Source organism: Maylandia zebra, linkage group LG18 (genome assembly GCF_041146795.1).
Source record: "Maylandia zebra isolate NMK-2024a linkage group LG18, Mzebra_GT3a, whole genome shotgun sequence".
NCBI classification, from domain to species: Eukaryota; Metazoa; Chordata; class Actinopteri; order Cichliformes; family Cichlidae; genus Maylandia; species Maylandia zebra.
Genome location: NC_135184.1, coordinates 13283615 through 13295876, shown reverse-complemented (window position 1 = coordinate 13295876; position 12262 = coordinate 13283615). Strand labels below are relative to the sequence as shown.

The following is a 12262-nucleotide window of genomic DNA, read 5'->3' as shown; positions in this document are numbered from 1 at the left end:
TCCTCTATACTAAGTGACAGTAATGCTACAAAGTCACATAATTTCAGGTATTCATCAGGACTCCGATCTGACTCACTGCTGTGTTTAAACACATAATAATAAATAAAAATTATTGTAAGTGTCTAACCAGTATTATCAGGTCAACTAAACCAAATTCTATTCTGTCATGTCATGCAGTTTTTCAACGACTCAAGTAGAGCTGGATGTTAGCACCAGCCTAAAATATAGTATGAAGCATGTACCCACTGTGTGAAATGATCATGTGCGTTCATTTATTCTATATAACAGCTTGCAGATTTCAGTGAAGCTCTGTGAACTAGAAGAGTAAGTGTACAAAACAGCCAAACACTAAATTATATTCTGTGTTTAAAACATGTTTAGTCAAAGCTGTTCAGGAGTTTCAGAGTTGTTTTAGATCAAAGATAAAACCTGCTTATGTGTGTTCAGAGAGTCATTCAGTGTCGAGACTTAGGGAAATGTTTAAACCAGACTGTTTTCTATACTTGTAGGATGATTTTCTGCCTTTAAATTCACTTTGTTGGAAACTTTGGGATCTCCACTCCAGAGAAGTAAGTGAAAGTGGTGCAGGACATAGCATGACAGACAGTGATCAGGACTGCAACAGAAAGTGTCAGGTGCTTTGAAACACTTGTTGTACTACAAAGCAGCCACCTGTAAAAAGCTGAACATATTCATCAGAACCATCTACAGACACATTTTAGCAAACAGCTTAGTTACCTGTGAAGGTCTGTGTTCACATTACAAAAAACCCAGTGCTCTATTTCTTAAAGTTTAAGCTTTCCATATGAGAATACCAGAGGTGTGGACTCGAGTCACATGACTTGGACTCGAGTCAGACTCGAGTCATTAATTTTATGACTTTAGACTTGACTTGAAAAAATGTTCTAAGACTTGTGACTTGACTTGGACTTTTACACCAATGACCTGGGACTTGAATTGGACTTGAACCGGTTTACTTGAAAAGACTTGATATTTCACCCCAAATATAATATTTAACATGCATATTATATAGAGATTGAAAATGTGACGTCATTCAGGGGTAAAACCGCAAAGGATTCTGGGAACTCGTGGCAAGAGGTACTAGCGCACGCAGGCTTTCAATTGAAATCACAGCGATAAAAAAGAAACACAAAAATGGCAAGAAGCTGTTGTATTATTAACTGCAATAGCCGGTCGCATGACAGCCACAGGAAGCCGACGGGTAAAGAGATCGGTTGTTATCGGATTACGTCGTTGAAGAGAAATTGTTCGAGCCATGTTTCCGAAGTAACAAAGAGGCGACGGGTGGCCTGGATTGCAGCCATTCAAAGACCAAATATAACGTCCCAGAACACTCCAGCTCACAGGTTAGTCTGCTCCAAGCATTTACACAAAGGCAAGTCTTCTGTTGTAGTTAATACGTCATTTTCATAACATAATTGGTGATATAGGTTACAAGCAAGTCTGACGCTGAACAGAAATTGTCGCGCTATGCTCCTTTATTTATTGTGCATAAATAGTGAATTGTCCTGACACAATATTGCGTTTCGCTTCTGTTATTATGGTACATTGACAAAAACATATACTTTTATTCACAGGATAAAACAGGTTTTTTGTATCACTAATTGCCCAGTACGATTACAGCATACAGTATTATTGTCACTGCTACATTTCTGTGATGCTACCAGAAATTATTTCCACTACTAATTAATTACCGTTGAGCTTAAAGGTTATATTAATAAACGGTTAACGATTGTGTATTTATGAAGACGGTTTGTGAGACTGGTAAAGTTATGATACGTACGATGGTCTTTCGTTCTACACAGTGCATTTCAAGGACTGCGGTCAAGTGAGCCCTCACTTACGAAGTCACAGTCAAGCTAGCCGCCCCGCCAGCCGCACCTAAAATGTTGTTGCACTACTCTTACGCATATTACGGTATAGGTGCCGACTGGCTTAGAAACGAAGTGTTTTCTGTCCTGACACTATTTTACTTCACAATCCACTCCCAGTTTTGGTTTATCTCCACTTTCCCCCCTGTGATCCACAGCCCAAATTACTGTATGATTCAGAGAAAATTAACAATAAAATTTACCCAATTAACTCAACTGTACTTTTAATGTCCTCATCTTTGAGCTTAGATTACAGGAAAACTGAAAGAGGTGACACAGATATTTCACTGGATTCTGACTCTAGGCTGTCGCCACTCTTCACCCTGTGATCCACAGCAAAAATTACTGTACGGATTTTGAGAAAATTGATAGTAAACTTTGCACAATTTACTCTACTGTACTCTATATATTCTCATCTTTGAGCTTAGATTACAGGAAAACTGTAAGAGGTGACGCAGATATTTCACTGGATTATGAATCTAGGCCATCTCCACTCTGCACCCTGTGATCCACAGCCAAAATTACTGTACAGTTTTTGAGAAAATTGATAGTAAAATCTTCCCATTTTGCTTTACTGTACTCTACATATTGACATCTTTGAGCTCAGATTACAGGAAAACTGTAAGAGGTGACGCATATATCTCACTGGATTCTGACTCTGGGTGACCCCCACTCTGCACCCTGTGATCCACAGCAACAATTACTGTATGGATTTCTGATAAAAATAAATCTTATTCCATTACCAAACAAAATGAGTTCATTGAAGTATTTGCTTAACTACAAGAAATGTCTTTCCACACACAATTTAAATTTTTCAAAATGTCATTCACACACCACCTCAAGTATCAACTTTAGTTTTAGACATTATTTATTCAGTGCTTAATCACAACAATAGTCAACTTAAGGCACTCACATAATAAGTTAAACCTTACAATAATACATACAGAGAAAAACCCAACAATCATATGACCCCCTATGAGCAACAGTGGGAAGGAAAAACTCCCTTTTAACAGGAAGAAACCTCCGGCAGAACCAGGCTCAGGGAGGGGCGGCCATCTGCCTCAACCGGTCAGGGTGAGAAATTACATTTCTCAGATTACTGATTTCTCATATTACTACTACACAGTTTAGATATATTGTTATTCATTATCTGTCATCACACAAATCAACCCAAAAAATCAAAAAGGAAATACTTGAAGTACGTGCACAAAGCAAGAATGTTATACACATTGTGTTTTACACATGTGTTCCTCAAAACACCAATAACAACTATAAGCAGATTATTAAAGTAGCTTTCACTGCATGTGGAATTAGGTTAGACAAAGCACACACTTCCACTCTGTCTTCTGAGCACTGCTGAGCTGTTCATTTGTCATGTCCAGGCATTCAGAATGGAACCAGCGGTTGCAGTTATCACACTGGATCTGTAAACAAAAACATATGAACTTTCATAAACACATTACATAAATAATTCTATGTTTTAATCAATTACAATCATTAAAGACACAGAGTCAAATATTTTTTGGAAGATAACATAAAAATTTTTTTAAAAATACTATACCCAGTCAGTGATGGAGGGTCCTGGATTAGGTGATTTCACCGTTGCACACATGGCACAGTTGTTGTCACTGTCAAATACTAAAACATAATATATATATATATGTTAGTGTTCATCAGTTTGACACAAATAAATATGTCCATTTGAAGAAGATATTACACACCGGAGGCCTCAAGTATTGTCTGTGCAAATGTCCTTCGTGCCTGGGCCATCTCTTTTTTGGTCGTCAAAAATGTCATTTCTGGTTTATTTGGGAATGCTTCCATTACTTCTTTGGCCATCTGAAATAAAAAAAAACAACAAAAACAATTAATTGAAAACATCTGCAAATGTTACACTTCCTGTTTAAACAATTTAACCTTTTAAGATTATTTTAACTTCCCCCGCCGTTCCTTCTTATCTAATTTCACAGAAAAATATTATTGCGTTAATGTGGTACCATACCATGATGACCATTACTCCACAGCTAGAACCATCGCGTTGAAATGGATGTGTCAGTACTCCTCCTCGAAGTCTCACATTCACCCAGTCTGTTTTGTTGTAGCATGTCCTCCTCATTTTGAAGTATTCACTTTGTGAACATAACATACATCACATTTATATAATAATGAAAGATAAAAGTCACACAGAAAAAGACACATATAGTACATATCACTGTTTTTAATGGTGTGTCAGAAAGCCCTGTGCTCTAGATTATGTTAGATGAAGTATCAAAATTATTAACATGTTCTTTTACATCTACAAATGTTAACTGTCTCAAATGTCTCACTGCTTAAACACTGTCAGTGGTTTTTTTATTATTTAAAATTACATATGTGTGTAATTTTGAATTATTTCTTAAAATTCATTAAAGAACTAATAACCACAGATTTTATTAAACTTTAATCTACAACCATACGTTCACCTTTCGAAAAAGACCTCCTAAGTCCTCCTGTCACTTTTCTAATACTTCATGTTATTATATACATGTAATAACGCATAATTACCGGAATCTTTTGGCTGCACGGTCAGACTCTTCCTGCTCCAAAGAGTTTCTTGAAGGATCGACCAAATACAGACAGCTGTCATCTGCATTTATGTACTGCGATAGATATATAAATTTAAAAAGTACATAAATTTTCAATAATGTGTTATTGAAACAAACTGTTTTCACAGAAATGCTGCTCATACTAACCAGAAACTTCCAGTGTATATTTCCAATGTTCACAAAGGATAAAATGGCTCTGTAGTTGTCAAAGTTCACCTGTGACATATTAGTAATTAATTACAAATTTGCAACAATACCTTTTCCATTTCGAAACATTAATTAACTTTTAAAAAATTTATTCTAGAATATATAAAAAAATTTATTACCTTGGACAAGCTTTGTCTCCTGATTAGTTCTCTCTCTCCATAGAGGATCACACCGCTTGTGTAGTGGTTCATAATGTAGATATTATTCCCCTGATTTAGCCGAATGGCCCAGTGGTACAGGAGACTTTCAATGACCTGAGGAGTATAATAAATAACCTTTTATTACTTTGTAAACATGATAAAGTTTTGGAATACAAAGTTTAATAAAGATTATTTTTACTTACGTATACTCAGTATTCAGTCATGAGGATATGCCTGGAATGTCGATCTAAAGCAGTACTTACTGAATGTGTAGGGAAAAACTATGTCCTGCCCCAGCTTTAACATTAACCTTATGCAGTACTTTTATTTTTTTTAAATAACTAGTTTACATACCTCTCCAACAAGCCAGCTGTGTGGTCTAAGGGTCAGGAACTCACTGTGACGTATGACAAAGTTGTTACCTCTAATCTGAGATGGGACCACAGAAACAACAACTTCCGTTTCCTGTTGTTTCCACAAATATGCGACCTGTGTTTCAACAAGACAATAGTAACTAAATTCAAATAATCCTTCTTATGAGAACATTCATTGTAATCAATTGCAACGGTTTTAAATCTAATTTTTAAAAGAATTTTATGTACCTAATGCAACAACATGAAAACATCTCCAAATTTGACATAGATTTTAATGTAATTTATTTGAGATGTTAAACTATATTAAGAAATTAAAAATTGAGTCAGTTACTGTTGTTTTTGTAATATTAAGGCCAGTAACATGTAAAGTTACATTGATTGTTGGACTGACATTTGTCATTTTTCTGTGGTCTGTTATTTTTCATCCATCAACACATACATATAATAAAATCTAATACATAATTACAAAAATATGTACAAAAAAAAATTGGTTTTTCAAACAGATGACATAGTTAATGAATTAGAGTTTGTTTGTGAAACATCACCTGTGATGCAGTCTGCTTTGTTGGACCGGTTGTGTTTCTCTCAAGGTGCTCTGTCATTTCCAGTGTAGATGGAGAATCCTCTGGCCCCTTGATTTGTGGGTTGAATTTAAAAGAAAATATTTGTTACTGCTGTGATCATTTTAAGTAATTTTTTTATTAAGGAAAAATTGGGTGTACTCACTGTCCTCCTGACATCAGAGAGTGGCTCCAAAAAGATCTCTTTGAAGGCCCTTTCCATTTCCTTCACGGTTGGATCATCGTTGTTTACTAGGTGTATTTCAAATGGAGGACTTGTGGGGTTCTTATGTTCAATGTACTTTTTGATTGTGGTGACTACAACATCAGCACAAATTGAGACTGGAAAGTTGAATATTCCAGAGCTCACTGCTGGAATGGCAACAGAGGAAAATTTGTGCTCTTCTGCACATGTCATGACGTTCAAAATACCTTTCGTTAAAAGGTTCTTTGCATGGGTTATCATGTGCACTGTGGGGTCATTCTGCAGACACGGGCCTACCAAATGAATCAGCTTCATGCAAGGTAGTTTGCCTGCTGTGGTAACTGCAACTTGTCCAGCCTGTAATTTGCCATTTTTGGCAATGAAGAGATCACTCTGTGCTTGGATAGTATGTCCTCCAGTAGCAGACAGTGCCTTTGCAAGTCCACCCATGTGAGAGAGACTTTCATTAGCTGCATTAACAATTGCATCCACTTTGAAGGCACATAAATCTCCTTTCCATACTGTGACCGATGCTTTATTAACCATGCATGTTGCTATTTTTTGGCAAACGGCTATTTGTTCCTGGCTCTCATCCTACAAAGATAGACACATGTCAATTTTTAGAGTCATTTATGACAATAACACACAAAAGTTAAATGTAGACATTAAAAACATTTCTAAAAATACCTGGTTTTGACGAGCATCATATTGTTGGTGCTGTTCCTGTTTAAAGGTTTGAACAGTATTCTTCCCTTTTACCTGTTAACAGATAACATTTTTGAATGACTTAATATAATATAATATAATATAATATAATATACAAAAGCATATGGTCATAAATGAGACAAACTTGTTCTGATTTGAGATGTATGTAACGAGTGAGCATCTGTCCTGCTGTTGGTGTACCACATAGGAACTGATATGACTGTGTATGAGTGCCTAGTCCCCTTAAAGGACTCTGTCCAACATTACGTCCCAAGTAAACAGAGGAACTATGAGATAAAAACACGGGCAGTATGTGATGCCCGGTCCAGCTGTACAGAGAACATGCTAGTGTATGATTGCAAACTTGCTTGCCTGCAGTCAGGGAACGCGAGCTGTGCTTAATACAGTAGGTCTCCAAAAGACAATAATCAGCCTTGAAAGCTTGTTTAATTCAAATGCCCTTGGCCTACAACTGCTGAAAACGAAGCTGTACATAGTGTGACCAGCAAAAAGCAAAAAAATTGAGCTTCCTCCTGCACTTATGTCACCTATGGACATGCATTTTTTGGCATTAAAGTGGGGGTTCACTAAGGCCTATGCGTAGGTGTAATACAATGTCAAAACACATAAAGATTTCAGGTAATCAGTTGTAATACAGTTTGATAAAACATTGAAACACGGAGACGGATGATAATTTATAATTCATGCTTTATAAATATTCAAAGCAGACGCTTTACCCCAGAGGACAAAAGGAGTATGGCAATCGGGAGGACATCACAAGGTTTAATTATTGAAAATAATGGGAACATGATGACTTACCTCAGTTCTCTTTTTCTTCAGTGGCAGTTCTGTCACTAACGGTGACACATACACACCTTTTCGTTTAATGCGTCTGTCTTTCCATTTCTCCATTTCCACGCAAAAAGACTGTTGATTACACATACATACTTTTAATGCTTACTTAATTTTATCATCTCTTAATTATATAGTCACTTTTTCTTAGTTTCTTGTTCTAGTTGTATAAAACACATTTTTCATTATTAGGAAGTTATTCATACCTTTTGTCTTGATTTTTTCATGTCTGCATATTCAAGCAGGAGGGCATCGTGCATTTTTTGATAAATTTCCACAAAGTCATCAAGCCTTGTCAGTCTCCTTCTCTGGATACGGATTTTTTTCAAATCCCACTGGCTTTTCTCCATGATTCCTTGGGTTCTATTGTCTTGTGTAAAATTCTTAAATGCAATAGTACATTGTTTAATTCAGTATCTATGTATTGTAAATTTATGTACAATTTATGTTTCTTTTTCACTTATTCTTCTCAAAATGATACCTGGTTCTTGGATTGCTGAATGTCATCATAGAGTTTACTGAGCTGCTGGTAAGCAGGACCAGTACCATGACGTCCAAGATCCCCTAAGGAGAATACAAGTAATTCAAAAACACATTTAAAATAGATAATTCAACATTTAGCACATTTACATTAATTAATAACTGACAATTTCAGATAGTAATACAACAAATAAAAAAACATACCGAGCATCATTGATGACCACAAAGTTGCATGTGGTAGAAGGTGATTTACCAGACCGGCAATAAATTTGGGTGCATGAAAGCGGTTTCTTTCGCCCTCACAGTCCAGTGTTGCATTGTCAACAATTGCCTGGAAATGGGTCTTCAAGGGGGGATTCTGAACGTCAGTCTGTAAAACAGATATATATCTGTATTCAGCAAGTTATCAAACCAAAGAAAAATTAATTATATAAAATGTTATTGTGGTTTAAAATATATATTTTTAAAATAATGTGAATTCATTAATTCATTTGGGACAGACACAAGTAAAAAAGTTATTAATATGGTTACTTAAAAAATAAATCTTAGCTAACCTTGTAATCTTCAGCAATCACAGTCTTTTCATCCAAATCCAGGGTTCCCCGTTTTTGCATAAGGATTTTCAAGTTGTTGTAGTGTTTTGTTACATTCCTTCCACTACAAGGACTGCAAAACACTATTGCTGCACTATGGACAACATCATCCATGTCTTTTAAGTTATCACAGCATGCAAGGAGCCCAAACACATGCATTCCAAGCCTGTAGTTCTCTGGAATGCTGGGAAAATGAACAAATGAAATCACTGTTAGTAGGACCTTTACATTACAAATCTTGTATTATTTTTTTAAATTATTCATATAAATGTACTCACTGTTTTTTACAAAGGTCCTTGGCATTTTTCATGACATGGCTCAGACATCGATGAAGAATGGGAATGTTGAATTGCTGTGCTGAATGCTGGCCAGTGAGTAAGACATAGTACTTCTGCAGCAGATCCTCTAGACTTGTTCTGCAGAATGTCATGGAAATGGATCGGAGGAGTACCAGGGATCCATCACACATGAACATGACAGGCCTGTTGTAGGCCCGATTACCAAATGCTCTTACCAGATCAGTCTGAAAGGCTTGCAAGAAGTATGTCACAGAGGCTGTAGTGTGGTCACATGTGACATATGTAGCAACTGGAAGAGGAGAAGCACCTTTGGATGGGTTTCTGACAACCAACTCATACACATAGTAAGGTGGCGTTCCAGCACTTTCTTTTCTTATTATACTTCCAGTGGCATCAAAGTACACAATGTCTTCTTTGCATCTTTGATGAAAAACTGACAAGGTTTTCTTAGACCACAGCATTATGCCCTTTGGATGCATCAGAATCTTCTGCAGTACGTCCTTTTCAGTGTACTGATACTGTTGAATTATCTTTTGTAAGCTAATCAACTCGTTGGGATCTGCTCTACTGGCTTTTCTTTCAGACCATGCAATGTTTTTCAACACTTCTTTTGTTGGAGCATCATCTCTGTTTCCAGATTGGATCACCTTTTGTGGCACTTTCTGTAAAGACTCCAAGTACAAGCTCCTTGGTAATTTGTTTTTGAGGAGCCTGTGCACGCACAGGCCGCCTTTTCAGCTCTTTGTTATTATGGCAGACCTCACCTCCTTTGAAAACGACTTCTGCTTTCAGTGTCTCTTCGTCATAAACCACCACAGCCACAGTGACAGGGCAGTCCTGAAATCTGCAGTACCCCATACACCTGAAAACTGGTGCCTTTGATCTTGAAGAGAGTTTTTTCACACTGTGTCTCCGAAATCCAAAACTGCAGTACGGGTTAAGTGTTCTGATTCCACTGGCAATTATATTTGTCCACTGCAATCCTTTAAAATGTCTTCCTGACTGATGTTGCCGTAACTCCTTCCATTCATTCTCATTTATGAAAAAGAAAGTTTTCTGCTGTGGCAAACCAGATGTGAAAAATTTGTCTTCAGAACTGCTACTGTCTGTGTTGACTTTAGCTGATTCATCTGATTCATTCCTCTGCAACAATCAGATATACATTTTTAAAAAATATATAAACACTTTCAATGTTTGTCACTACAGTGTCTCTATGAAAATCCAACAGCATCATTATGTTACAATTTCACTAACGAACCCATAGGACAAGTTTCACAATCTCTTAGTAAATTTGTCTTAGTAAGTGAATATGACTAAGAAATATTTATTTTACCTCAAAAGATCATCACAAAAAGATTTTAAGTTTAAATTTAAACTTTGGATTACTGTTCAAAACACTTGAAATTTTAAATATAATAATTACATGATAGTGTTTAACAAACATATAAACTCTGTGTTTTCTTTCTCTGTTGTGTATTAAAAACAGTGTAAGTTATGAAATTACCTTAGCATTTGCATTTGAAGACGAAGATTTAGAGTCACTCTCGAGGGATTGTGTGTCTGGGGTATGGATGCCGCTCTCTGCAGTTTTTTGAAGTGCATCCTGTGAAGAGAAAGCGATTTCGTTTCTTTACAAATTAATGTTTTTCCAAAGCATCACAATGTAATACTGAATAAAATACAAATAATTACCTCGTATCTTGAAGGTAAAGGTACATTTCCTACAGCTTGTGGAGACTTTGGCGCAACAATGTCTTCCTCACTCTAACGAATCACAAATTAATTAAAACATAACAATTAGACTGAAATTTCTGTATGTCTTTGTTAAAACACATTGTTACAAAATATTTTGAAAAAAATCACTATGTAATGAATGTTTTATAAGGGAAAAAATATTCATTAAAGGAATATATTACTGTAATTATTGTAAATGAAAAAGTAATCTTCTGATTCAGATTTTGGAACTTGATTGGGCAATAACAAGATCAAATGGAGAAATTAGAAGAGTGGAAGACATGGAGTGAAAAGTTAGTCAGCAGCAGGAGGATGAGTTGGTTACTCCTTTAAAATGGGGGTCAGATGTGACACTCAGGTCTTTGTGTGGCTCTCTTGTGGGTGCTTAAGGCTCATGGTTTGGTGGCTTGCTTTCATATGTGTTTACCTGCTGAGAAGTCTATTGTAATCTACTTTCTTGCTCTCCATATGACTCATTATTACTCTGTTTCAAGATTTAAATTATTTTCAAGATGACATTTTGGAGTGAATTTGTTTTATTTGTATCTAAAAAGCAGGATAACTACAATGGCTGGATAAGGTTGTCATGATGGCTTCAAATTTTTAAATCTGACAGTAAGTGTATGACACATTGCTTACAATGGAAGGAAAATCATCTCCAAGTGTTGTCTCTGCAGTAGGAAAATCAGTCTGTAGCAAGGGACCCTCTACCCCTGATGTGGTCTGTAAAAATATTTGATTTTTGCATAATAATTTTTAGTACAGGAAGTTCAAACAAAGAAAGAGCTGTTCTTTTTTTAAAGTATTTTTTAAATGGACTAAATATAAATACTAAAAAAACATTGCTTACCTTTTCATACTGCAGGACTGCCTTGACAATTTTTTTCCTATTAAAACATGTATTAGGCACTCCCAAATCTCTTGAGACATTTTCCCAAAAGCCATGCACTTTGTGAACACTGTAGGTCTTTAGACTGGTCCCGGGTTCAGCATACTTGTGAATGACCTCTAATATATTTGGCAGGGGTTTTGAAATTGTCCGTGCCTTTTAATGTAAAAGAGAACAGTGACATTAACACATCATACCTTTATTGTGCTGTAAGTGTATATTATTATCACATTATTGTTTGTTAAATTACTTGCCTTTCCAAAAACTGAAAAAGTGCAGGTCCTGAAATTTTGAGACAAATTAAAATTAGTACAAAGAAAAAAAAAACATATGAACATATCTGTTATACTGAGATCAACCTTGCAATACTGATCAACAATAACATATGAAATGTGAACTCTTCATTAAATTTTAATAGACTTCAGAAAACATTTTGGGGCACTCCAAGTACCCACACTCTAGTGATTGATGCCAAAAAATCTTTTTGGTGACTTTTTCTATGCCAACAACATAACAGGTAGCATTTAGATTTTTGGACATACAAGCGCTAACTAACACAGCCCTCGTTAATGTTTATTTACTAATAAACTATCTCTAAGTTCTAAATTTTAAAATTCACAGTGCAAATTACGGTACTGTAATTAACACTATAGTTAAAAAACACAAGCAATAATCCACTGTGTGTAATACACATTCCCTAATTCCATCCATCCATCTTCATCCGCTTTATCCGAGGCCGGGTCGCGG

General features: G+C 35.9%; 2 protein-coding genes and 1 long non-coding RNA gene across 3 annotated transcripts; all 3 read right to left on the bottom strand.

Moving 5' to 3' along the window:
* Positions 1–2870: 2870 nt before the first annotated feature.
* Positions 2871–4989, bottom strand: LOC112431201 (uncharacterized). Its single transcript, XM_076877145.1, has 7 exons — positions 4804–4989; positions 4625–4693; positions 4437–4531; positions 3895–4021; positions 3614–3731; positions 3454–3530; positions 2871–3316 (listed from the first exon to the last, which is right to left on the bottom strand). The coding sequence occupies exons 1-7, from the start codon at positions 4873–4875 to the stop codon at positions 3203–3205; spliced, it is 672 nt and encodes a 223-aa protein (XP_076733260.1). The 5' UTR covers positions 4876–4989; the 3' UTR covers positions 2871–3202.
* A 134-nt stretch (positions 4990–5123) lies between these two features.
* LOC143413387 (uncharacterized) lies at positions 5124–6724 on the bottom strand. Its single transcript, XR_013094013.1, has 4 exons — positions 6651–6724; positions 5925–6557; positions 5744–5830; positions 5124–5313 (listed from the first exon to the last, which is right to left on the bottom strand). It is a non-coding gene; the product is annotated as an uncharacterized LOC143413387 (long non-coding RNA).
* Positions 6725–7720: 996 nt separating this feature from the next.
* Positions 7721–11619, bottom strand: LOC143413672 (uncharacterized). Its single transcript, XM_076877011.1, has 9 exons — positions 11477–11619; positions 11266–11349; positions 10585–10656; positions 10397–10495; positions 8872–10035; positions 8555–8777; positions 8205–8370; positions 8002–8084; positions 7721–7903 (listed from the first exon to the last, which is right to left on the bottom strand). Exons 5-9 carry the CDS (start codon positions 9369–9371, stop codon positions 7721–7723), a joined length of 1155 nt encoding a protein of 384 aa, XP_076733126.1. The 5' UTR covers positions 9372–10035; positions 10397–10495; positions 10585–10656; positions 11266–11349; positions 11477–11619.
* Between the last annotated feature and the right edge of the window lie 643 nt (positions 11620–12262).

Bases quoted from the DNA above. Each gene is read 5' to 3' on its own strand.
- LOC112431201 (XM_076877145.1), bottom strand. From the start codon at position 4,875: ATGAACCACTACACAAGCGGTGTGATCCTCTATGGAGAGAGAGAACTA. The intron at 3,732-3,894 runs GTATGGTACCAC...TTTTTATTTCAG, and splicing joins GTGGAGTAATGGTCATCATG to ATGGCCAAAGAAGTAATGGA. The intron at 3,317-3,453 runs GTATAGTATTTT...TTTTGTTTACAG, and splicing joins GACCCTCCATCACTGACTGG to ATCCAGTGTGATAACTGCAA.
- LOC143413672 (XM_076877011.1), bottom strand. From the start codon at position 9,371: ATGCATCCAAAGGGCATAATGCTGTGGTCTAAGAAAACCTTGTCAGTT. The intron at 8,085-8,204 runs GTATGTTTTTTT...TATTCTCCTTAG, and splicing joins GTGGTCATCAATGATGCTCG to GGGATCTTGGACGTCATGGT. The intron at 7,904-8,001 runs GTATCATTTTGA...ATTGCATTTAAG, and splicing joins TTCAGCAATCCAAGAACCAG to AATTTTACACAAGACAATAG.